Source organism: Antechinus flavipes, chromosome 1, assembly GCF_016432865.1.
Source record: "Antechinus flavipes isolate AdamAnt ecotype Samford, QLD, Australia chromosome 1, AdamAnt_v2, whole genome shotgun sequence".
Classification (NCBI taxonomy): domain Eukaryota; kingdom Metazoa; phylum Chordata; class Mammalia; order Dasyuromorphia; family Dasyuridae; genus Antechinus; species Antechinus flavipes.
In genome coordinates, this window is record NC_067398.1 from 496,964,459 (window position 1) to 496,991,385 (window position 26,927).

Below are 26,927 nucleotides of genomic sequence, written 5' to 3' on the forward strand. Positions count from 1 at the left end.
GGTGTCAAATCCACACATTGGAAGCAATCTGCAAAACTCCCTAAGTACAACTGGATTCAGATCAAAATAGCATTGGGAAGTGTCATATAATGTAACATAGACAATGTTAATTTGTGGTTTTTTTGAGTCAATATGTGACTTATAGGGATCTATTTCTATGAGATACCATTAGTAGTTGGATGCTTGTCCAGAATATGAAAGTCTTCTCCAACATCCTTGATGAATGTTTGTCTAGTCTCTGATTAAATATCATCAGTGAAGGGGAGATGTCCATTACCTCATGAGGCGCTTAGTCCATTTTTGGACCACTCTGATTGTCAGGAAATCCTTTCTTGCACTCTGATACTCAGATGACCCTCTGATTTAAGAATCTAGCTATTTCCTTCAGTATATACACATATATATTTCCTTCAGTAGAAGAGAGAGATCTTGACTCATCCAGTCCTGGTCATTCTGTTTGATTCTATAGTCATTCAATAAGAATTTATTGAGTATTTATAGTGTTTCAAACCAACCCCTATAATAGATAATGGGGATAAACATATAAAGAAGGAAATAACCTCTACTTTTAATGAGTTTATTGTCCTATAAATCTTTCAACCAGAATTCTGGATTCCATAATCTGGATCAAAGGGTTCTTAACCTGGAGACTTGGAACTTCATTTTCTTAATCTTTTGATAACTGTTTCATTATAATTGGTTTCTATCATAATCTCATGTTATTGTTATCTTATACATTTAAAACATTATTCTGAGAAGAAATCCAGACTGCCAAGGGCTCCATGACACAAAAGGATTCCAAAAAAAGGATTCCACAAAAGGATCCAGCCTTGGGTCTCTTGATGTTGCATGGATTCTAGTGGAGTAACAGGAGCTAGAATCAATTATCCCTCACTTTTCCTTCCTGTGTAGACCCCTTCTCTTCCAATCAAATAGCTCTTTGATCAGATATACTTTGCTCAAGTTCTTTGTAAGTAATATGCTGCAACTTACTCATCAGTTATGTTTCTCTTTTTTACCATTAAAAATGAGGATAAGAATATATATGTGTATACATATACACATATGTATACACACACACACACATATATATGTATCCTTATATATTCATTATCTCATTTTATCTTCACAACAATCCTGGGATGTAGGAGCTGTGATTATTTTCATTTTACAGATGAGGAAACTAAAGCAGAAGATTAAATGCCCTGCCAGGAGTACACATCTAATAAGTATGTGAGGCTGAATTAGCACTCAGGTCTTTCTGACCCCAGATCTAGTGTTCTAGCTACTGTGTCATGTACCTGCCACAGATGTTAGATTGCTTGTTATAAAAAATATGTTATGAGTTTATTCAAATTTTAGATATCTAGCTGGTTCTATAACCTGTTCCCCTTTCTATGATTATCATATACTTATTACATAGATAGATGTGTGTATATATATAGATAGATTACATATATGTTATCATATAACAATCCATTACATTAAATAGATTTAAATTCATGCCTCCTAAAAATAATTTGAGCAAAATAGCCTTGTGGAACGAAATCAAAACTGCTCATGTATCTTTTACTTACGCTAAAGAAAAATAGAAATACAATTAAACTTTTCTACTTGATGCTAGATTCTACACCAGTCAGTAATTTTAGGCTCAAACTAAAATGGTTTGGGGTTTTTTTAAATAGAGTTACTTATCTATGTGGAAGATACTGTCTCTTGCATAGATATTATGGTTGCTGAAAGGGCTAGGAAAAATGCATAAGTAACTGACAAAGTCAGTTTGACAAACAAACATTTTCATAAAAGTGGTTGGGGAGAGAAAGTCTGTTCTGAGAGAGACTCAAATACTACATTTTGGACAGCAGAGCACTGGCTGATTTAAAGATGGCGAAATGCATTGTGATCTATCAGCTATGTGACTATTTAGAAAGTTGTAATTGAGAAATTATAAAATAAATTACTTTGGGGAAAATATAGAATGATTCTATTGGTTATAGTAATAATGTATATTATATTAAGTGTTAAATATCAACATATATAATTATTAAACATTAATATGTATAATATAATATAAATATTATTATTATACTGGTGGAGTCACACTTGAGAGAAAAGTGGACTTTTTGAGTTTCATATCCCAAGTTAGAACTAGCTCATTGCTCAGGAAGACATCCTGCTCTCAAAAGTTAGCAAAGGAGATAGGAGAGTGCAGCAGGTGGAAATGGAAGAAATAGAATACAGAAGCTGAGCTGAGCTAATAGGCAGGCTCTACAGCTGTATTCCTGAGAACCCTACTCATTATAAGGAAGTATTACTACATGGTTGATGGAAGAAAGACTGACCAAGCTAAGAGAACTAACTGAAGCCAGAGAAGGTGCTGCACTTGCTGGGAAATGACTGAAAAAGAGCCAGCCCCGTTGCTCTATGTAGATCTATCTGAGCTTACTGAACTCCAGCCTGAGAGAGGAGAAAATCCTCGTCTTGCCTTTTCCTCCACATGAAGATGGGGAGGAGGAGCAGATTTTGCAGCTGTTCTGACCAGTTCTGCTCTTTTGCTGAGAAGGCTTTTTCTCCTTGCGAAGGGCGGCCATGTGCTGTTTGCCGCTGCTTCGGTCACAGCCATGTAGAGGAGCTGTGGGCCCGAGGAGGGCGAGCAGAGAAGCTTTGCCCACAAGGTGACGAATGGCACAGGCTGTGCTCCAGAGATCAAGCCTATCAAGGCCTACCATGCAGAATTACAACATGCCCTTGGCACACGAGCTTCCCTAATCATGTTCTCTGCTAGCCTTCTCTGGGGACTCTGTGTACACTGGAGATAGAGTGCGATCCAGGTTTATGAGCAGACTGCTTTATTTTGATTATCACTGGTTTTGCCTTCTAATTTAGTAAATGTTTCACAATTTCACAAAAGTCAGTGTTATAAATGGGACCAACTTTGTATAAATAGGATCAATAAATCAATGAAGACATACAGTGTCTTCTGTGGAGTAGGAGTGTGGTTCCCTTTCCCTGCCTCCCCCCATGCCAGGGTTACCCATAAAGCATTGTCAGACTTATCAAGGAGAGTTGGGGTGCCCTTCTGGAAATCCCAGGCCTGTCAGGCATGAATGCAGGAAAAGCAGCTGATGTGCGCCCCGTGACAGACCCTGGTGGCCACCGTGCAGGTGATGTCTTTCCCAAGTAAGCTCCTTGAGAATGTGGGATGTTTTATTTTGTCACTTAGTAGATGCTTGAATTAAATTCCATCTGGAATAAGCTCAGGGCTTTTCATCATCCTGATTATTTACCACTGCTTGCTCTCTAATTGATCAAGTCCCTTGCTATAGATGGGGCTCCTGAACACCTTACTTCGGATGGGCTCTGAATGGGGCAGTACCACAGGACTCCTTTCAAGTCTTTACTGCCATAACTCTTTTAATAGAGCCTAAGAAAGATTACATTACTTTTTGGCTGCCCTGTCTTGACTTGTGACTAGCAGTCCCATTTAACTCTCTAGATCTATTTCAGATAAATTGCTATCTAACCAAAGGCTTACATCTACTATTTGTTAAGGTTTTTTTGAACCCAAGCAAGAGTTTACCTTTCTCCTTACTGAATTTCATTTTTTTCAGTTGGGCCTATGGGAACATTATCCTGATTGAGTCATTCTTGATGTTAGTTTATCTTTTCTAAGTTTGTGCCATTTGTATATTTGATAAATGTGCCATCTATACAGTTATCTAAGGCACTGATAAAAATGTTAAATATCACAGAACTGAGCATACATTCTCAGGGAATTCCAATAGAGACTTTCTTCCAGTTTGAGATTAATCCATTAATGATCACTCTTCGGATTTCCTTCTTTCACTTTCTATCCTCACCTTAATGTTGAACCCTGACCATTTCCCTTTATTTTTTGGCCAAGCCATTGGTAAACTCACCTTTTCTTAATTCACTTGAGATAAGGTCAGAGCTATAAAGCTTGGTGCAGTAGGGTATTAATGGCCTAAAATCCAGTCTGTCTTACAAAGTATTAAAAATACTTTCTTGTCACCTTGTAATGTCTTTAAACTATTTCTCTAATTGAATCTGTGATTCTTCTCTTCTACTGTCAAATTTTTAAAAAGAATAATCTATTATTTCTTGTCTTACACTTCACTGTGGCTTCCATTACTGCTACAGTTGTAAAACAGCTCTCTCCCAAGTAATTAGTGACCTTCCCATCACTAAATCCAATGCTCTTCATTACATCCACATCTTTTTTTTTACTTTTCTGGTATTTTTCAATGGGGCTCACCATCCTTAGTGATGTCTCTGTGGTCCCTGTGATGTTGTACTTTTAAAGCTTTCCTCCTACTTCTCTGTCTCTCTTGCTAGCTCTATAATTTTTAGTACTTTATCTTTTTCAAATTAGCTTGTATTTGCTTGTATTATATATGTTCTTAGTTTTTAGTAATTTATCTTTCTTGTATTATAAATGTTATAGAATGTAATCTCTTGGATATTAAGGATTGCTTAATTTTGTCTTTATATTCCCAGTGCCTAACACATAACAGACACTTAATAAGTGGAAGGTGAGAAAAATACTGAATTTAGAGCTAAAAGAGCTGACCAGTTCTGCCATTTATTATGACCTTTGATACTTCACTTAGACTACTCCATTGATCTTAATTTCCTTATTTGTAATATTAAGGGGGGGAGGGGTTGAACTAGATGGCTTTCTGGTTCTCAATCTATAATCTTAAATTTATATCTTGTTTGTTTCATTAAATCTATCTTATTCTTAGTCTTTATGTGGATGTTCCCCAGGGTTTTGTGCTTCTTTTTTTCCCCTTGACAGTGTCTTTTCTGTAATTTCATCAAATTTCCTAGACTTCATTTTTTCACTTTGTGTAAGTGATTCCGAAATCTATATTTTTTCTCCCCATCTTCTCCCCAGATTTCCACTTCCCCATTTCTGTTTGCCTTCCATAATTCTAGTTCCTATTCAGTATTTTGAAAATGGAGCTCATCTGATGAAAATTGTCTCTCTCATATTAGCATCAATTCCCCAAGCTTCCAGGTTTGTAACAATTGGAGCCATCTTTAGATCTTCCCTCCTCATCCCACACATCCAATCAGTTGCCAGTTTTTATCTATTTCCACATTATTCTCATATCCAATTCCTGCTTTTCTTTCTCTTTACCAGAAATTTAAGTTTCTCAGTAACTTAACTGGTAATAGCTTAAACTTGTGCTAGCTCAGGGAGAATATAGCATTTTGAGGGAGTAAAATATTCATATAGCTGGAATAAACTGATTCGTGTGCTACTTAATTTACTAAATTAGCTTTTTTACCATGCTGAATATCAAATATCCTATTACTTTAAGAAAATATGTTATCATTCTCCAAGGGTCTTTTTGTCTATTAGTTTAGAGTTTTATTTATGTATAAGATCTGTGTAGCAGTAAGAGATATTAGGGGTTATCCATAAATAACTCAAAATTTTAAAACTAAGCTTTTTTTTAAATAAATAGACTCATATGTGGAAAAAATGCTGAATAAGTTGTCCCCTTTTTTTAATATAAATCCTGCTGACAAATTCAGTGGCCATTATGAATGAGCATAAAAGCAGATATTGTTCAGTTCGCATTTTTTCCCCTGACTTCAAGCCAAAAATGTTCTAGCTGGTTTTTATCTTAATCATTTGGATTGTATTATACATAGACAGTCAAGTTGGTATCTGCCCTTCAGGGACCTTCCTCCCCTATTTAGGTTCTTATAAATGTGACAGTAGAATCATTGTGTAGTTGAATATTAATTGGAGCCATCCCGGGGAATTTCACCTCACCAAACTACAGGGAAGTAAGCTTGTGAAACCTTGTCTACATTTTAGTTAATAGAAAAATGATAGTTTACCTTCTTGTTTAAAAAAAAAAAAAGGCACACTACTGGCACTAATAGGTATACTCTACAAAGTTAGTTTTAGAGATTTAAGTGAAAGTCTTACAAGAATTTTCTTTTGGGATTGGATGGTGAAACTGTTAGCCAAAGATATACCCCATTTGTGCATTCATTTTTTGCATATCTTGAGGAAGCTTTTAGTGAGCTTTTCTGCGATGAATGAACAGAGTCCTTATTAAATTCAGATTCAACATATGAAAAGATTACTTGATTTAGTGTATTATGTGTGAATATAATCAGCTTTACATGTTTTAGCATTATAAGAATCTACTGTGATGTGAAGCGGAGAGGGTTCTAATACTTCTGTAGGGCAAAAGAAATTTTCAGTTGCTATACGAAGATTACTTTAACAAAAGAATTGTCCCAGAATACCACTTTTCTTTCAGGATTCAGTGCCAGAAGGAATTAAAAGATTTACAAGAAATTCTTCTCTTTAAACTACTTAATAATAAACTTTACAGTGGCACCTATTTTGTATACCTGGAATGCTTTTCATAAGGAAGTATTTTATGCTTATTTTTATGTAGTTTCTGGGAAACTATAGTTTGCTTTCTTATTCCTAGACTGAAACTGGTGTCATAGATGACTGAAAAGAAATTTAAAGGGAATATATAGTCAAGTAAACAAGCATTTATTAAGAGCCTACTATAAGCTAAAATTTACTGTGGTTTTTAAACTATATTTTCCTCACAGACAAAAAAAATATAGACCACTGTTGAAAATAATTAGTCTTATTAAAAAACAGCCACAATTATTTTTACCTTTGCAAAGTATATTCATACATATGCAAATGAAAAATTACCATAAACAACAGCCAGCATGTCTAAACACAAAGAAATTGTTATTTCTATTTTGTAATATATGTATATTTTGTAAAAATTATATTTATTATATTCTATGAAACTAATTTTTATTTATATTTTAATTTATAGTGCAAATCTTTTTATTTTCTTTATTTATGACCGCTTACAGACACCAAGGACTTATTGTTGTGCTAATACTGAAGATTTGGAAACCGTTATTCATCATGTCCACAGCCTGTATCCCGCAGCCCCATTTTTGGCAGCAGGGGTATCTATGGGAGGGTAAGATTAATTTTTTTTTTTGTAAGCTCTTTAGTTGAACTATAATATGAATTATATCTCATGTTCAAAATAACATATATACATAAGCATTTTTCAAAATTTGATTTCCCTTAACTGCCTTTGGTTAATTCATCCCTTCATTCATTCAGTTACATTCATTGTGCCTTCTGTGTGCACTGGGACCTGTGAAACCAATCCATTTACAATGGTCCCTGCAGTAAAATGGACATATGGATTACGCAGGCCCGACTTGCATCCCTGTTTCATTTCCCATGGGATTGACTTCTGTTACTCAGCTGCTACCCCTTTTTGGTCTTAGCATCTAACCCAGTACTCCTCTCTTGATAAACATTTCTGAAATCAAAAGGAAACTCTCTTGGGTTTAAGGTTTGTTGTGGAGCTAGATGCCACAAGTCCACAATGGAAGTGAGAAAAGAATAGAGCTTCTCTAATTCTCTCACTGATTTCTTCAGATGCCATCCTCCTAAATTGGACTTTTCCATTACATTGATTGGTATTCTTGTGTTGTGTTGTGCCTTTATGCTCTGATTTCTATGCTCCAAATTTTGGGCATTTTCACTGTTTTCTTTTTATATGCTGTCATGCATGGAGTTTTAAGTTATGTTTGGATTTAGGGAGCATTTATGTTTATATTAAAATATTACTAATATCTCTGTTTTCATTATCCCAGGGAGAATTAAGGAAAACTAAAAAAGTGCTCTTGTTTCATGTATTTACATCTTCATAATATTGCTATCACCATTTAATCTATTTTTAACTTTTTTTAGAGAGAGTTTAGGAAAACTAAAAATGTTTCCCAGTGTTGATTATGGTTCAAAATCAAAGGTCAGAACCTAGTTTTATGAACTTCTGAAACTGAACACACATTTTTCTTAATTTAACAATTCCCTCTATATCTTTGTTTTTATTTTTAAAACACCAAATGCTGTATTTATCTACTAATGCATAATCTTTATAAATTACAGATTCACTCAACTATATAGTAGATAGGTTCTTTAACTAGCCTATAATAGATATAATACTCAGAATTCAATTCAATATCTGTTTATTTTAAAGAATAAAACATTTCCTTCCTCAGTAAAGGAAAAAAAAGGGGGAGGGGGAAATCTTACATTAACATGGAAAGTCTGTCCTGACCTACAAAAAGAAGAGGCTGAATCAGATGAAAAGTTGGACAAAGTCTCTAAATTGTACTTAATCAACAGTGTTTAACTTGAGCTTTTTTCCCTTTTACTCCAAAATGTGAACTTTAAAGGAAAGGATGGCGGCTGAAAGTTGTTTCTTTAATCATATAAGTGTCTAACTTATTATTGTAGGACAGATCCTTACATAAACAGGCCTAGATTCTCCATTCAAATGCTCTAGAGAAATGCCTATTCATGTCACAATGAATCTGCAGTGCCTGAAGGCAGGACTTGACCATTAGCCTTTGCAGCTGGTTGAATATTAATGTCTTGTAATGGGTTTGAAGAAAATGCTCTTTCTTGTTGCCTAGCATTGTGACACATTCCCATGTGGGTTCACCAAACAGGGATACACTTTTTCATCTGAAAGCTTCAGCCAAAAGCACTACTCTTTGAGCATCTCCAGGACGAATACAAACACTAGCTGTTGCTCCCAGCTTGGGCTGTTACCTAAGCCTGCAATTGCCAATACCTTGTGTGAACCACAGAACCTGTGGGATCGATGCAGGAGCTGAGAAACCTGATCATGTGCTTTCGCACTGGATTAGTCAGCAAGCATTTACCTGCGTCCTTGCCCTGAGCAGAACACTGCCAGTGTGGGGTGTGACACATGGGATTGTGACACACACAGGGATTTGATCTATTAAAGAAAGGGGTTAGACTAGGTGAATTGGCGTTCTCTTTCAGCTCTGAATCTACAATCCTGTATAAAGGGGCTAGACTGAACCATTTCAGCAAAGGTTAGCTGAGTTTTTGAGTTCTTTCCCAGAAAACAGTGTTATCAAAATTCACCCTGCAAAGAATTGATGAAACATCAATGTGTTACCTCCATCTGTGTCAAGGAAGCAACAAATTATGTAAAACTGATGTTTCTTGATTATACACATACTTATATATGTATGTATAATATATATTATATATAATCAATATATAATTTATATATAAAACAATATATAATAAATGTATATTATATGGCATGCATATTTTATATATTATATATAACAAATATCTATTAAAATTTCATAATATATAATTTATATATAAATAAAAATAATATTTAATAAATATATATAATCAAGAAACATCAGTTTACATAATTTGTTTCTTCCTTGACTATAGTATTGAGTCTTACATCATCTTGGACTTCATTAGTGTTTTGTGAACAAAACTTGAACTTCACCTAACTTAGAATTACCAGACATTGTCTAGGATCAACCCCAAAGAAGAGCCTTGCAACAGCCCTAATAATGAATAATACTATGTACAAGCATTTTTTTTTTTTTTTGGCAGCGGTAATGATTTCATTCCCAGGGGGATTCCTGGGATGATACAATACTTACTTTTTTTTTTTTTTTTTTGCTGTGGCAATTGGGGTTAAATGACTTGCCCAGGGTCACACCACTAGAGAATGTTAAGTGTCTGAGGCCAGATTGGAACTCAGGTCCTCCCAATTTCATTGCTGGTACACTATTTACTGCACCAACTACCTGTCCCCCAATACTTACTATTAAGAATCATTATCAAAGTATTACTTTTTTAATTATTACAGATTAATTACATTAATCACTTTTTAAATTACAGCTTTTTATTTTCAAAACATATGCAATGAGTAATTTTTCAACATTAATCCTTACAAAATCTTGTGTTCCAAATTTTTCCCTCCCTTCCGCCCATCCACTCTTCTAGATGGCAAGTAATCCAAAATATGTTAAACAAAAGCATTACTTTTTTGAGAGTCATTGAAAATTTCCACCTGGAGAGACTTACATGAACTGATGCTAAGTGAAATGAGCAGAACCGGGAGATCCTTATACATGGCAACAATAAAACTATACAACGATCAATTCTGATGGACGTAGCTCTCTTCAACAATGAGATGATTCAGACCAATTCCAGTGATCTTGTGATGAAGAGAGCCATCTACACCCAGAGAGAAGATTATGGGAATTGAGTGTGGATCACAACATAGCATTTTCACTCTTTCTGATGTTATTTGCTTGCATTTTATTTTCTTCCCCATTTTTTCCTTTTTTATTTGATTTTTTCTTGTGCAGCATGATAATTGTTTGCCCATATTAGATTTAACGTATATTTTTTCCCCATTTTTTAACATATATTGGATTACTTGCCATTTAGGGGACAGGATGAGGAAAAGGGAGGGAAAAATTGGAACTCAAGGTTTTGCAAGGGTTCATGTTGAAAAATTATCCATGCATATGTTTTGAAAAGTAAAAAGCTTTAATTTTAAAAATTAAATATTCAGGTTAAAGCTGAAAAAAAAAAAGAAAATTCCCTGTATTTGTCCTATGATTAAGTCATTTGTGTTGAAAGAATGTGGAAGATAAAATGATATCTACTCTCTACCCGTTTCTTCTGATTCAGGATCTGGACTATTTAGGAAACGAAATAATGGAAAGCAAAATATAATGTGAAACAAGATTTAGAATTTAATATTTTCTGCCCTTTTGCTGAAGATCATATGCCAGTTTCTTTGGTTTTTTACATATCACATCAATGTGATTATATGTTACGTTTTGGGAATTGAATGTCTGAGAGTGATGAGGACTTGATGTAAATGCATAGTGTTGATGTTTCCCAAGAAAGGCATTATCTACTAAGGGCATTTCATTCTTGTATCTCCATGTGTGTCACAAGCCCTTTTCCTAGATAAGTCAATCTTAGTGGCAGCCATTATTCCCTACTCTCTCTGCCATACCAGCCACTCTCCCCAAGAAAATTAGGAATTATCTTGATGTTCCATCCTGTTAACAGACCCAGTTCCTTTGGGACTGTGCCTCTTAATAAATCTTGGTCTATATTGTAGCAGATGTAATCCCCATTCTTTACTCAACCAATTCCTCAGGAGATTTCATTCAGCATAGGTCACAGGTTAGGAGGGAGCCTGACCTTTCATCTTGGTTCTACTGGCCATTCCATCTTTTCTGTTCTGGTTAAGAGAAATGTATCTATTTTTTGACTTCATGGAAGGATGCCCAGCAACGTGGAGTGTGATGCATTGTTTTCCCTCACTAATTTTACACAGTGAAAATGAGACTCACATACTGTCTACATTCCCCTCTTATACTCTGAAGCCACAAAATCAGCAGCAATGTAATAGAGCTTATGCTTGAAATACAACCTTAACAATTACTCTCTCTCTTTCTCTCTCTATCTCCTTCTCTTTTTCCCTCTCTCACTTTCCCTCTGTCTCTCTCTTGCTCTCGCTCTCTTTATGTCTCTCTCTTTCTGTCTCTTTCTCTCTCTCTGTACACACACACACACACACACACACACACACACACATCTCCCCTATTAATTACTGGATGTAACAAAGAATCTTATACTCATATAAATATTTACATTAACAAGGACAAATTCTTTATTCATGTATTCCAGAAGAAGTATGTATGCAGGGGAAACAACACTGAAAGAAATCAAGATTCTAATCAATTCAGTGATCTGTGGGAACCAGTTGTGAAGCATGTCTCCCTCTTCTTAAAAGAGAAGCAATTAACCAGGAGTGTAAACCAAGTGTTAGGTTTTTAGATGTGGCAATATGTTGATTTTTTCCTTTAAACTATACTTCTTTGTTATTAGGGGGAAGGAAAAGGAATTAGCATTTCCATAGCACCTACTACATATCAGACACTGTGCTAAGTGCTTTATAATATCCATCTCATTTCTCACAAAGGAGGGGAGGAACTCACTGAGAAGTGACAGTTAATAGACTTTAAAATTAAAAAAAAATTTTTTTAAGAGAAAAGAAATGCTCCAGAGAAATAAAATGTGTTTGTCATAATGCATCTGTAGTACTTTTAGTGAGTGAATTTATTGATGAATTCCACAATTAGATTATGAATGTAAGTAGCCTTTTTCTAGCACTTTTTTTTCTAAATCAAATCTTTGTTTCAAATTTTGCAAGATAAGCATATGTATTTAAATGAGTCATCTAGCTTTGTCATCATCACCTAATTTCCCCAGATCAACATCTCTGATAAATAATTAATATCAAATAACAAATAATAATATCAAGTAATAAATATATCAAAAATATATTTATTGAGTGTAATCTTGGTATACTCAATATTGAACAGATCATTCTGATAGTACATGTAAAATATAGGTAAGTTTACAAAGATCAGCTACTCAGCATACTATGTGACACTGCCTCCTTAATGCAATTATTGTATTATGCTATTTGCTCTGATCAAGATTGTGATTATATGAATGTAAGGAAACATAATATTTTCTAAGTGGTGATTCTGCTTTTCCAAGATGGAAAATTTCAAAATTTTGTTTTAGATTTCTCAACCCCTAAAGATTTTCCTAGAACTGCTGTAACATCTTCAGTGATATAGGGTCAAGAAATTGTTCTTTGTGCTAAAATTTAAATTTAATTTAAGTGAGTTATTTATAATATGTGTGCCATTTGTTCTTTGATTTTAGTATGCTTCTTTTAAATTATCTGGGTAAAATTGGCACCAAAACTCCTTTGATGGCAGCTGCGACGTTTTCTGTTGGCTGGAATACTTTTGCTTGTGCAGAGTCATTGGAGAAACCACTTAACTGGCTGCTTTTTAACTACTATTTGACCACCTGTCTCCAGTCTTCTGTTAACAAGTGAGTCATCTCTTCACACCTTTTTAAAAAGGGAAAAAAAAAGATTCTCTTATAACATTGTAAGAATCTTGTTCTAATTTTCAGCATAAGTGTCTTAAAGTCACTTCCTGCTAGTAAGTTAAGTGTTAAGTATTAATACAGGTTTGATAATTTTCCTCTTTGAGCACTTAAATAGCAACTTGGACTCTAGAATACCGAAGCCACTTAAACATAGTAAACTTTGAGACATTAAATGGTAAAAAAAGATTTTTTTGTCATTTTTTTTATACTACTCAAAACCTGTTTTTTTGTCATCTTATGCTTTTTTCTTTCAAAATACATACATACATACATATATATGTTTTCTACTAAGTTTAATTTTGATTTATATTTTAAGCCAAATGAGCACAATCTGTTTTCTAAAGGATCATAAAAATTTTGTTCTTTAAATCACACCATGTTAGAACTAGAAGAATCTTAGAAATCATTATGTTCAAATTTCTTTATTTTGCAGATAGAGAAAACAAGACTCAGAGACTTTTAATTTCAATCACAAAATAAAGCCAATTATCATTATTAACATTGAAAACTATAACCACCTAAAAATTTGACCATTGTTTTTAGAATAAGCTTCTTATATCAGTGAACCTTTGAAAATCAGGATTAAAAGCTTTTGTTTTGTTTTGTTTTGTTTTGTTGTAGTTAGTACTAATGATTAGATAGATAACCAAGATATAACACAGCTAGCCAGAAGTAATTTGAAAGTTTATTGGTTAAGGAAAAATGAATATATTTATTTTAGTATTTATTCTCCAGTGAGGCTATCATCGTATTCATGTGAATCTGGTCTTTTAACAGTGTGGGTAGTATTATTCCTGACTTCTGTTCTTTTCTTTTCTATCAGTTCATGCATGTACATTGATAACATTCTGCAGCCTGCTTAAGCCCATTATATATTCTTAGCTCTTTAAATTATTTCAATTTTCAGATTCATAATATACATGTTCTTAGCTCATAATTATATCAGTAAGTGAGAGGTATGCAAAAAGTTGAATTCTGTTTTCATCTTTGGTAATTCTTTGATATATTCTATAGGTTTAAAATAATAACATTTTCTTGCTCAGCCAGTTTATATAGTGTTCTAGTTGAGATACAAGGTGGGAATGGTCTTTATTTTTTCTTTTGCCATTATTTGTTTCTAGGCATCGACATATGTTTGTGAAACAAATTGACATGGATCATGTCATGAAGGTATGAAAAATCTTATGTCAATTTTACTTAATGTTTTGATTTTAAAAATTAGGTGTCATTTATTTGATTTCTGTTTCTTCAGGCAAAATCCATCAGAGAGTTTGATAAACGATTCACTTCAGTTATGTTTGGATACCGTTCCATTGATGATTATTACACTGATGCCAGTCCAAATCGTAGGTTGAAGTCAGTAGGAATTCCTGTGCTTTGTCTAAATTCTGTGGATGATGTATTCTCTCCCCGTCATGGTAAGTTTAATTTCTTTTAAAATATATCTAGATAAAAATGAACTATCTTCAAAATATTCTTAGTTTAAAAAAAATAAGTAGTACCATTATGATAAATAGGAACAGATAGACCCAATAAAACATATCAGTGTTGGTTATTAAATTTTTCTTTTAGTTATCATCATTTTGTTAAGCTTTTCTTGTGTTCAGCATAAGTGGTCAAAGGAAATATATAGTTTTTGATGTTTTATCTATTTGCATTTTTATTGCATTTCTTCCTTGAAAAAAAACCACCACTGTTCTTTGAGCTGACCATATTGTACTTGTACAGTACATTGGCATTTTCTGTAAGGTTTTTTACCTTAAGGAAGGAATCTCAAGAAGGATAACATTAAATACCTTTTAAATATTAGAAGGTTATGCACTTAAACTATAAAAATAAGATTAGAAGGAAGCATTCCAGTTTTTTTTTCCATGAGAAACAGCATAAGAAGTAATTCTGCTAAAGTTTTTTTCCATATAATATTATTAAGGTAAGCAACTTTGAAAGGATTAGAAACTAATCAGTGTAATGATCAACTACAATTCTAGAAGAGTAATGATAAAGCATATTACTTATGTACTGAGTCAAGATAAAAGATTCAGAGGGGAGAATGAGACATTTATGTGTGAACATGAATGGCACACACATATATAATATGCATGTGTACATATTACGTGGCCAATGTGAAATTTTTTTTGCTTGACTACATGTTAGTTTTGTATTTCTTGCCCAATTTGGGGAGAAGGAAAGGGGCAGAAAGATAAGGCAATTTTTGCCAACTGAAAAAAAAAAGTTAATTTTTTAAAAAGGAAAAGTTGATACATTGCTCATCTTTCTTAAAGTCCCCTTCCCCCTTGTCCAGGTATATTTTTCCATATAATTATTTGGAATTACACTGTTGATTCCAAGAAATTTTAGTTCTTTCAGTAGGAAAATTTGTCATTCTACATCTATCTATCTATAAGCATTTAATTAGTTTGAATTTTAAATGAAGTCAGATTTTTAAAAAATAGTCAAGATTTTATGTGTGAGTGTGTATGTGTGTGTGTGTGTGTGTGTGTGTGTGTGTGTGTAATTAAATTTTATTAATCACAGCAACTATTTAGCCTCAAAAATATAATCTTTGCTGGGCTAATCAAATTATAGTAGCCAGCTAATACACACACACACACACACACACACACACACACACACACATATATATGTATATCCTTGACTATATGATTTATGCTAAGAATAATTGACTTTAAATTAGTACAAGCCAGCAGATGAGTTACTAATAGGTTACATTTATATAAAATTTCAAAGCCTTTTGCTCACAACCACACTGTGAGAGTCCTAGAACAAATTAAGCTTAATTATGTCCATTTTATATCTGAGGCAACCATAATGTTGTCATAGTGTCAAGAATAATAGAAAAGGTTTAAAAAATCTGTTTAGAATTTAAGTTCTTGAATTCAAATCTGAGCTGAGCTAACTTACTAACTTGGTGAGGGGAGCAGGGAGTGTCACTTTGCTAGAGTTTTGTCCTCAGTTTATTGTAAAAATTATAAAATATGATATAATTTCTTGCTTCTAAGTTCTATTAGGTCCTGAGGGATGTAAATTACTAGTTTGTGGTTATATAACCAGCCAGTGTCAGGAATGCCTCCATATGTAGTGCTCTTGGTACAGTGTTCCACATAATACATTAATGCTCTCCAAAAGGAAGAGTTGACAATCATGATTAGTCCATGATTGCTCGTTATGTCCCTGAGAGTACCTAATTTTTTTTAAGTTTATCTTTACAATATTGTAATAAAATTGTTTTTTTCTGTATTAGTTCACACCAATCTCCCCAGATTTCTCTGAAACCATCCTCTTCACCAATTTTTATAGCACAGCAGTTTTCTATCACATTATTATACCATAACTTATTCAGCCCTTCAGTTGATGGGATTCCAATTTTTGCTACCCCAAAAAGCTATAAATATTTTTGAATACCCTTAGAATTTATTTTGCCTAGAACTAATCCTTCCCTTACTCTACCCTCCCTTTAATTTCCCCTTCTCTCTTCACTCCTTTTCTGTAAAGTCCGGGCTAGCTCCCTGGAGGACTCAGGGTCAGCCAGAGTCAGAATAAGCAAAAGTCCTTGGTCTTTAAGGGGAGGAATGAAGGAGATGGACAAAACTGCCAGAACTTTTGCCAAGGATCTAGAGTTCAGAGTCTCCACACTTTCTCCTCTCCGTCATGTGACCAAGTGAGTCTAGCTGTCTCACTCCACCCTCTAATCCCTCCTATGATTATCTATATACACCAAAAGATCGAGCCAGCACGGAATAGTGAGAAGGGCCATTTTTCCAAGCATATGCTAATAGAGTTACTGTCCAATAGGTAATTAGCCTTAACTGCTTGGTTGTCTGATTCAAGCACACCTTTTAAGAGTTTCAGCCCTTTACACTTTTCCTATTTCACTTTTGAAATATATTACCATATTCAACTCTGTATTCTTCCCTCCTTTGACCAGTTCAGTTGAGAATGATATTCAAGAGTCACCTATTCCTTTCTTCCTTGTTTGTATAGACTTATATTTGTGCATGCCAATTATGTGAGAATTTTCCCTAACTTTTCTTTCCCTTCCAAACTCCCACTATATTCCTCTTCTCCTCCCTTTCTAGTATGTTTTTTAAAATCATAGTATAACAGAACTACCCTTTGGCCTTCTAATTTTTTTACCTCTTGTGATTCTTGACAATGATAAGGTATATAAGGGACATAGGTATCATCTCCTCATGTTGGAATATAAATCAATTTATCTTTGTTTAGTTCCTTATAAATATTTGCTTGTTTACTTTTTTAATTACTATGTTAACACTTCAGTTTCTAAATAGCTCTGGATTTTTCATTAGAAATGCTAGATCATAGCAGTGTCACTACTGGATCTGTATTCCAAAAAGGGGAAAAGATCCATATGTGCAAAAAGGTGGCAACTAGTTTTGTGGTAGCAAGGAATTAGCAATTGATTAGTATATGGCTGAATAAGTTTTGGGTTTTGACTGTAATGGAATATTATTTTCTGTAAGAAATGATAAGTAGACTGGTTTCAGAAAAGCCTGGAAAGTTACTCATAAACTGAGTAACTTACATGCTGAATAAAATGAGCAGAATCAGGAGAACCTTGTATACAGTAACAGAAAGATTATGTGATGATGAACTATGACAGACTTAGCTCTTCTCAGTAATACAGTGAACCAAGACAATTCTTATAGATTTGGGATTGAAAATGCCAGATGCATCCAGAGAAAGAACCATGGACTGAATGTAGATTGAAGCATACCATTTTCATCTTTTTTGTTTGTTTGTTTTTCTTTGTCATTTTTCCCTTTTGTTCTGGTTTTTCTTTCACAACATGACTAATATGGAAATGTTTAAAATGATTATACATTATACCCTAAAAAGAAAAGAAAAGAAATGCCAAATCAGCTCCAGTCAGTCAGCTAGATACTCTGCTGGTTCAGATAAGTTTCCTGTTAGTTTGGGATTCCTATTCTCATTATTTTACAGGCTTCAAACTGGACTAGAAACTAGAAATAAGACGCTGCTATGATCCTGAGGTTCAAGCCATACAATTAGTACTTGCTTTGGGGCTCACTTTGTCTTTATTCCATAGGTTAGGGCCCATGGGAATAGCGTAATTCTATTCCACCACTACACCAAGGTCCCTTCCTCATTTGACAAAGCTGCCAGTTGGTACCTCTTCCTGCATCTCACATGAGGTACCCTGGTATGGATCTGGGGACTTGGTGCTCCCTATCACTTCTACCTTGTAAACAGATCTCTGTGTGTGTCTCTCTCTGCTGACCTCAGTGGGAAAAGTGACTCATTTGTGATTTTTTTTCTTGAGATCCCAATCAAGATTTGGTCTGGTACATTTTCTAAATCTGTGGGAGTTTTTTATTTTGTTTTATTTAGGAAGAAAGCTTGCTCTACTTATTTCAGCGACTCTACCATCTTGCCTTGTTTCTCTATTTCTAATAAATTTTATCCTATTAGATTGGTTCAACATTACATCTTGCAAGATATTTTTTTAATCCAGTTTATTAACTTTTTCTTCTAGCTTTAGATCACCTATAAATTCAATAGCTAATTCATATATACCTTAGTCCAAATGATGTATTTAAAATGTTAAACAGGGGCAACTAGATGGCACAGTGAATAGAGTACCAATCCTGAAGTCAGGTGGACCTGAGTTCAAATCCAGCCTTAGACACTTAATACTTCCTAGTTGTGTGACCCTGGGCAAGTCACTTAACCCCCATTGCCTCAGGAAAAAAAAAAAAAAGTTAAACAACACAGGACCAAATGAACTCCTTAGACATTCCTTAAGCTGACATTAAACCACTGAAAAGCACTCTTTGGTTCTGTTCATTAAACTAGTTCCAAATCATATCTCTAATCTTTTATGGAGAAAAATAGTGTATGAGACTTTGATGAATGTTTTGCTGAGATTTAGGTAAACTCTATCATGATCTCCAGGTCTAATGATAGTCAAAAAAGGAAAAGAAGTTGTAGAATTTTTCCAGGAAACAATCAAGCTGATTGAACACTCTTTAAAAAAAAAATTGGGAGATTGCCTTATTCTTCCTTTTTTTCATCTAGGTCCCATTCTTCCATCTTATACAGGTCAGGATTCCCCATTACGACCTTATGTCTTCTTTGTTGTCATGTTGAAATCCTTTTTAAAAAAATTTTGTTTGAAGAGCATTTCATTCTCCTACGTGATAAACTGGAGAATTAAGAGGCATTTCTTGAGTTCTTTTCCCCTCTCTTGTAGATGGCAGACCATTCCTCAATTTTAGGATAGATAGCAGTCTCTTAATCAAGGCAGAAATACTTAGCTCTCACATTATATGTAGGTCACTGCGAAATTCACTGTTTTCTGTAACTCCTGCAGGTGAAGCTCTGAGCCTTTTTTATTTCTGGCTGGTAGCTAAGTCCCTTAGAAAATTTCTATATCAGATTGTTTTGAGGTCACCCTCTCCTCACTTGTTTAGCACCTAGACAACTCTACCCAACTTCTTTTTCAGTTTGAGCTCTAATTAGAGGTGATATAATTTGGGAATCAGGAGCTCTGGGTTTGGAACCCATTTCAGGCCATTATTGGCTGTGTGATCATTGGCAAGTCACTGAACTCCCTAAATTTTTTCATGTTATATGCAGATAATAATACTTATACTGTCCATCTCTTAAAATTGTAGCAAGAAAAGCACTTTATGAATTTTAATTATTAAGTATTATTAAGTATGTATTAAGTATGTTACTTGTTTTAATAGTATATTTTAATGGTAATATATAATTGTATTGAATAAAAATGATAAAGGTACAGATTATTCAAGGTATATGTGACCAGTTGGGAAAAGTTGGTAATTTTTTTCTCTTCCTCTTTCTTTTTAGCTATTCCAATAGAAACAGCTAAACAAAATCCAAATGTTGCTCTGGTCCTTACATCGTATGGAGGCCATATTGGCTTTCTGGAGGGAATATGGCCAAGACAATCCACTTACATGGATCGAGTCTTCAAGCAGTTTGTACAAGCCATAGTTGAGCATGGACATGAACTCTCTAGCATGTAGTTCTTCAGGTGTATCTTGTCTGGACCACCATTTTAGCACAGTGGCAAGTTCTGACAAAGGCAGCTCAGCTTAGTGCACAAATTTTAACTACTGTATATAAAGCAAATATGCCAGCAAGAGGATGAAGAGGTCCAGAATTATGTGCAAAAACTACTTTTTGAGGAAAAAACTACTTTGTAGCAGGAAATGAAATACAGTATATTAGATTCATTTATGTAGATCTTATTTTTAATATGCCTTACCAAGAATGACCTTAAATAAAGTAGCACTCTACATTCATTAAATTGCACTTAACCAAAACCATTGTGTAAACAGATTTTAATTCCTCAGGGTTTTAATTTAGGTTAGTATTTTTTTTAGGTTACCCAATTTAAATGACTTGTTTCATAACATTTTAATAACTACTAAGATATTTTCAATGCTATTTGAAGTATGTTACATGTTGGCACATTCCTAAGGGTACTTATGTCTAATAATAAATGTGAAAATGAATTAAGAAGAAATGAAATGCAGTACATTGAATCTTTTGTGTCCTAGCTTTAAAAACAGATTGCAACAGTATTAGACTGACTTCTATACTTGTTATTTTACCCTATGAGAGTTATTAAATTAGAGCTGGTTTCAGTTTTATAATGATTATTATTTTTATTTACATGATTATTTTTAAATAGTGTATGTACAAATATCTATTAAAATAAATTCTTCCACTTTAAACATTACTAAGTGAGTTTCCTAATTATCTGACAAGAACAAAAGAAAAAGTTCAGTGAGAACTGTGATGTATAAAGACTTAATTTGGGGGCAAATTGTTATAAAAATCCAAAGTATTCTTCTTTGTAGTTTTCTTATTCCCAAAATAATTTGCCCCTCATTTAAATATTTCTTCTTCTTGCCTCCTTTTTCACCCATTTGCAAAGATATTTTAGACTTTTATCTTTATCACTAATATCCCCCCTTAGAACTTTCCCACCCCCTACCTTCCTTATTATTATAGAGGGCAACACCATTCTCCAGTCTCTCAAGCTTGCATCCTAAGAGTCATTCTGCTTCCTCACTGTCTCTTAGCACATCCCCAGCAAATCCTGGTCTTCCAGTTATATCTCAAGAAATCATAAATGAAAACTATATGAGAAAAAAGCTAATTGTATCAGTTTTTCATGAAAAAAATAGAAAAAAATTTAATTCCCAAATCCCCAAACATCCATATGTAAAGGTATAATTCCCCACATGGACAGAGAGAAAAGAGGAAGAGAAAATGAAGGAGGGAGATAAGGAAGAAGAAAAAGAACAAAAATCAACAATCTGTGTTATCAAAACCTGTCAGTTTTGCTCTTCTGACATCACCACTGGTGTGGATTCTCATCATCTTGTGCTTTGGACTATTGCCATAAACTCCAGTGACTGCCTGTTATCTCCAGCATCAAGTTCAAAACTCTGTTTGGCATTCAGAGCCCTTCATAACCTAGGCAGGTGGTCATGAGAATGTCAGGAGATGGATTTAGAGTGATTAAAACAATTTTTTAAAGTTAAAAAAAATCAATACATTAATCACATTTGAAAATGCATACCTAATTCTTGCACTTTGTAGTCTATCACTTCTTTGATATTTCTTCCTTCTTTATTTTCCCCCTCCTCCCTCTTCTCCATTTTCTTCTCCTCCTCTGCTTCTTCCTCTGTCTGTGTGGGGAGTCATACCCTTACATGTGGGTGCTCTGTCCAGAGGAATATAAATTTTGATCTGTGATATCTTGGGGTTTAGGGATTACATTTTTTTTCATAAAAAACTGGGACAATTAACTCTTTCTCATGTAGTTTTCATTTATGATTTCTTGATATAACTCTGGAAAACCAGACTTTGTTATAAAATCCATTATGATTCAAAAGAAACTACTTGTCTATAGCATGCCCCAGCCCAAACCTCAAATTATTTGGGTTTTGATGGCTCAGTGAGTATAAATAGCAATTGTTGCTGTTCTGACCAGAAATTCTGAGGATCTTCCCCTCCTATTTTGATTTTTTTATGAAGGCAAACTAGGCCATCTTTTGCCGAATCTTACCTAGTCTTTAATTACTGAATGGGCATTGCCTCAGACAACAAACTGGAAAAAAAAAAAACTCAGCTTAAAAAGAGTCCTCCTGACCTTTGTCTTCCCACTGGACTGTGTTGACTGGAAAAAATGAGATTAATCACTTTGCACAGCTCTGCCTCAATTGCAAGTCAAGACATCGCTTTCCTGATGTTACTGGTCCTATTCAAAAATGAAGGATGAACAATAATGAAAGATCTCTGATAGTCTAAGAGGGCTTCTCTGTTCTAACATTTAGCAGCTTCTATAGGATGGTCATAGGATAGCATTAACACTTGTCATCTAAAAACTGAAAGGAGAGACCATCACATATTCCATGTCTGAGTAGTTTCTTGAAGGGCACATTTGGAAAGATGTTGAAACCAGGTTGCAAAAGACTAAAATTTAAATAGGGAGTAATAAAGAAGTCACTGGAACTTAGTAAGTAGAGGAGTGGTAGGGGAAGTCTTGTACTTAAGGAAAATCACTTTGGTAGTAGGTGAATTGAGGAAGCGCTCGAGGCAGGAAGACTAATTAGGAGGTTATTGTGAAAAGCTAAATGAGAAGTAATGAAGTCCAGAACTAAGTGGTAATAATATAAACAAAGGGATCTGGTATAAGAGAGAGCAGAGATAGAAATGGCAAAATTTGGTAATGAGGAGTCAAGGACATTGTGAAGGATACAAACTTGGAGAACTAAAAAAAATAGTGCCTTTGACAGAAATAGGAAATTTTTGAAAATGGGAGGTATCCAAGGTATCTAATGTAATTAAGTGGGTTGAGAATGATGAAGAAAAGACCATCAGATTTGGCAATGAAGAGACTTGATAACTTTGGGGAGAGTAGATTCAGCTGAGGGACACCTTTGGAAGCCAGATGCACAGAGGAAATGGGAACACTGTGGGTAGTTTTCCCTAGGAGTTTGCTGAGAAAAGAGAAATAGGACGATGAATTGAGAAGGATAGAAGAAAGGTTTTTAAGGATGAAAACCTGGACATGTTGGAAAACTATAGAGAGGGAAAGGTTGAAGATTTAAGGTGGGGGATGATTGCTGTTACAATCTGTAGGAAAAGATAGAAAAGGGATGCCATAATACACACACAGGGGTTGACCTTGGCTTGGAGAAGACCCTCTTTTTGTCAGAAACTGGAGTAAAAGAATGAGAGAATGGGAGCGATCAAAGAGTTTTGAGGTGAAGAGAATAGTAGAAAATGTTTGATGAATAGTAATAAATATTTATTGCCTAAGAAAAAAAGGGAGTTCACATCAGATACTCTCAATTATCTCAATAAAGTTAAGAGGCAATTCCTCTGCTAATTGGGGTAAGAAGAAGGTGTGGGAAGTTTAAAGAGGGAGGGAATTAATTGCGGGAAATAGAAAGATTACCTTCCTGCAGTGAGGGCCCAGTTGTCACCATAGTTGTGAGACTTCCTCCAGTTTTGTTTGCTCAGGGTGAGGAGTGGAGAAGGAAGATAGTAGAAGTAACTCAAAGCTGAGGTTTCACAAGAAATAATTGGCAATAGGACACCGTAAGATGAGCACTTCATAGTGAGACAACAATTCATCTGAAAAATATCTGGGGCTTTTTGTGGGCTGTAACCGCCACAATGACAACAGTTAGCAAGTGCCAAATCAAATGTGATTCTAGGTGTTTAAAGAGTCACAATGGGAGGTAATAGGCTTGCTGCAGTGTACCTTATTTTGTGTTCACTATGGGGTGTATATAAGGACATTAATAAGGAGAATGTCTGAAGCAGGTAAAAGCAGAAGTTGAAAAGCCCAGAAGCTATGTTATATAAGAATTTGGTTGATGAAATTAGGGATATGTAGCCTAAAAAAGAGAAGGCTTATGTGGAAAGTAATATCTATCTTCAAAAACTTAAAAGGATATTATGTTGAAAAGGTATTGAAGGATGTGGGAGTCCCGAGGGCAGTCTGAGAAACACTCAGTAGAAGTTGCATAAAGGCAGCTTTTGATTCCCTCCGAGGAAGGACACCCGGGAAGTCAGATATCCTTACATACAAGAGGCTGCTTCTTTGGATAGGCTGGATGACCACTTCTCTGGCAGGCTGAAAAGGGTTGGCTTTTTTCCTGACAACACCATCCAACTCTCAGGTCTGAAGTGAAGTTAAAAACAACAATAACAACCACCACCACCTTCAAAGCAGTGTGAGGTCTTGCTAAAGGTACTGGATCTTTTAAAACTTTTCATATTTTACAGACAAACTCGGTAGGAATCTTTTCTCTACAAATGCTGATATGTTTCTACCCTATGCAGAATATTACTACATTTGTCTTTTTTACTGAAGTTTTTGCCTTTAAGTAAATATCTTGCTGTTAGGTGTTCATTGGAGCTTCTGTGGAAGACAAGTTTATCCTTTTTCAATGTACAATTATAAAGCTGTGAATTAGTCAACTGTATAATTCATCTCTATCCCCAACCTTGTGCCTCAGGAGACCTACTTCCAGCTGTCTTTTCAACTTTTTGAATGTGAAAATTGCTTTGAAGATTATGTAATGGAAGCTATATAGGAAATGTTTTAAAATCAAATTTAATAACCTTTATAGGAATTACTGCTCTCACAACTAAAAAAAAAGTATCAACTAAATAGTCGTTTAAGATGATAATTGCCTTATTTTTTAATAGTTGGAAACCTTGGTGACTCAACATTAAGTAATTCATTATTCAGTAGCATATCTTACCTTCCTGAGAAATTTTAAATCATCCTTGCACTTGGTTACAACTTCCTTTTGTCTTCCAGTTTAGTTTATAGTGAGAGTATCTAGATTGATATGATTCATTTTCTCCAGCATTAAGTCCTCTTGTTGATCAATGGACAAGATGTCACATTTAGATGAGCAGCTAAGTTAAAGTTTACAGAATATTGAAAACATAATTCCTAGTACCCTTTCTCACTACTACTAAAGAAGCAAAAAGGGAGCCTAAAAGCCATTTTATATTTTTATTTCATATGTTGCTGTGGCCAAAGAGTTCATCACCAGCATCCAGCCTACTGGTAACAAGCTTTTCACTATTTACTGGGCTTTTAGGCTGGGTCCTAAGACCATACTTTTTTGGACTTTCTGATATAGGAGACCCTGCTGGAGCGTGCAGCCTGCTAACAAGGCTTTTGAGAATCCATAGTCATCTTCACACCATACTATAGCACCAGCATAGTACTTGGTAGACATACAGAATGTCCTAAAAGTCTTAGTGGAGTTTTTAGCTACCAAAGTTATTGATATCTAGATACATACATATTGAACTATATATGAAGAAATAACCGAGCAATATCTATACATACATCTATGTTTGTATGTATATATCTCAGATAAGTTTGTAATCTTTCTGTATGTATATAGATAGATAACACATATAGGACATGACAAATAAATTATTTAATATTTGTTTTATTCACAACATAACATTCTTACTCTTTGTTGTTGTTCGGTTGCATTTTGTTTTCTTACTCATTTTCTTTCCTTTTTTATCTGATTTTCTTATGCAGCAAGATAATTGTATAAATTTGTTTACATATATTGGATTTAACATATATTTTAACATATATAAAAATATATTGGATTGTTTGCCATCTAGGGGAGAAGGTAAGGGGAAGGATAAAATTTGGAACACAAGGCTATGCAAGGGTCAATGTTAAAAAATTATCCATCTATATATTTTGAAAATAAAAAGCTTTAATAAAAAATTTTGTTTTATAAGAGTACAAAAAGCTTTAAAAAAAAAAAAAAGGTTTGAGTATACCTGGAGTACTTATCAGCTCTAACCAAGAAAATTTTGGGCCAAACTGAGCCCATTTTGTGCTTCACAGAGCATGTAGATACATTTGTTATTAGCTACAGAGATAAACCACATTTTGGATTTCTTCTAATTGATTCTAAAACCAGGTTGCTGCCTTCTGAATTCATGGACCCTGAATGGGTTTTTTTCCTGTCTTGGTTGAAGCATTACAATCTAGTTTGCAAGAAAATTATCAGGTCATTTTTCTAAACTATCAGGTTTCTTTCAACAAAGTACGAAACTATTATTGGAAACATAATTGAAACTTGGCAGTTAGTTTATATCTTCAGAGAAGAATATTCTAGAATTGTGTCATCTTTCTATAAATTAGAGATTAATACTAATACTCTGTGCAAAAAATTCTCCATTGTATTTGTATTGCTTAATAATTTGCTACTAGGCATTCACTACGGTCAGTGTTCCTGATCAAAATTTTGGAATCATTATTAATATAGTTTATTCCATTTCTTTACAACATATATAATATTTAGGGTAGGAAAAATATTTTCCCTTAGTTTTATACTTTTGTGTTTCTGAAATGAATAAAATTAAGAGCTGTTAAATAAACTACTTCAAAAATTTATGATCAAATGACTTTTTAAAGTCTGAAAATTAGGTGAGACTTTCAAAGACTTATTCTCATAAAGAAAACAGAGAAAGATATAAGTTGATATTTATTGAATATAACTAGAGAGGTAATTCATCTCATTAATTCAGAATGGTTTCCCATATGGCTTTGCTCAATGCACCATTAATGAGAAAAACATTTCTGAAGGAGTGTAATTGAAAATTACTGCTAAGATAATTTCATCCCCAGAATAACATTCAAACTTAATGGATTTATTAAAAAACACAGTAGGCATTCAACAAATACTTTCAATAGACATTCTGAGAATTTAATCTAAAATAAATGACCTGAAAATAATAATTCCCAAAGTTATTTTGATTTAACATGAAAGTGTCACCAATCATTCATTTTAATGTGAGAAAAGAACATTTTAAATTGCTGGCAATCTTTTCTTTAAAACTAAGAGCTTATACCTGACCAAAAAAAAAAAAAATCAAAGCAAGTATAAGGTTTTACAATGCAGTATCAATACATTTTAAAATGGGACTC

General features: G+C 34.1%; 1 protein-coding gene across 1 annotated transcript in view; it reads left to right on the forward strand.

Moving 5' to 3' along the window:
* The window catches only part of ABHD3 (abhydrolase domain containing 3, phospholipase), a 35,297-nt gene extending 14,634 nt beyond the window's left edge, over positions 1 to 20,663 (forward strand). Inside the window, exons 5-9 of the mRNA XM_051970354.1 lie at positions 6,895 to 7,007; positions 12,659 to 12,832; positions 14,014 to 14,062; positions 14,145 to 14,310; positions 19,766 to 20,663. Of these exons, the coding sequence (XP_051826314.1) occupies positions 6,895 to 7,007; positions 12,659 to 12,832; positions 14,014 to 14,062; positions 14,145 to 14,310; positions 19,766 to 19,944 (681 nt within the window). The 3' untranslated portion in view covers positions 19,945 to 20,663. The remainder of the gene's footprint in view (positions 1 to 6,894; positions 7,008 to 12,658; positions 12,833 to 14,013; positions 14,063 to 14,144; positions 14,311 to 19,765) is intronic.
* The last annotated feature ends 6,264 nt before the right edge of the window (positions 20,664 to 26,927 follow it).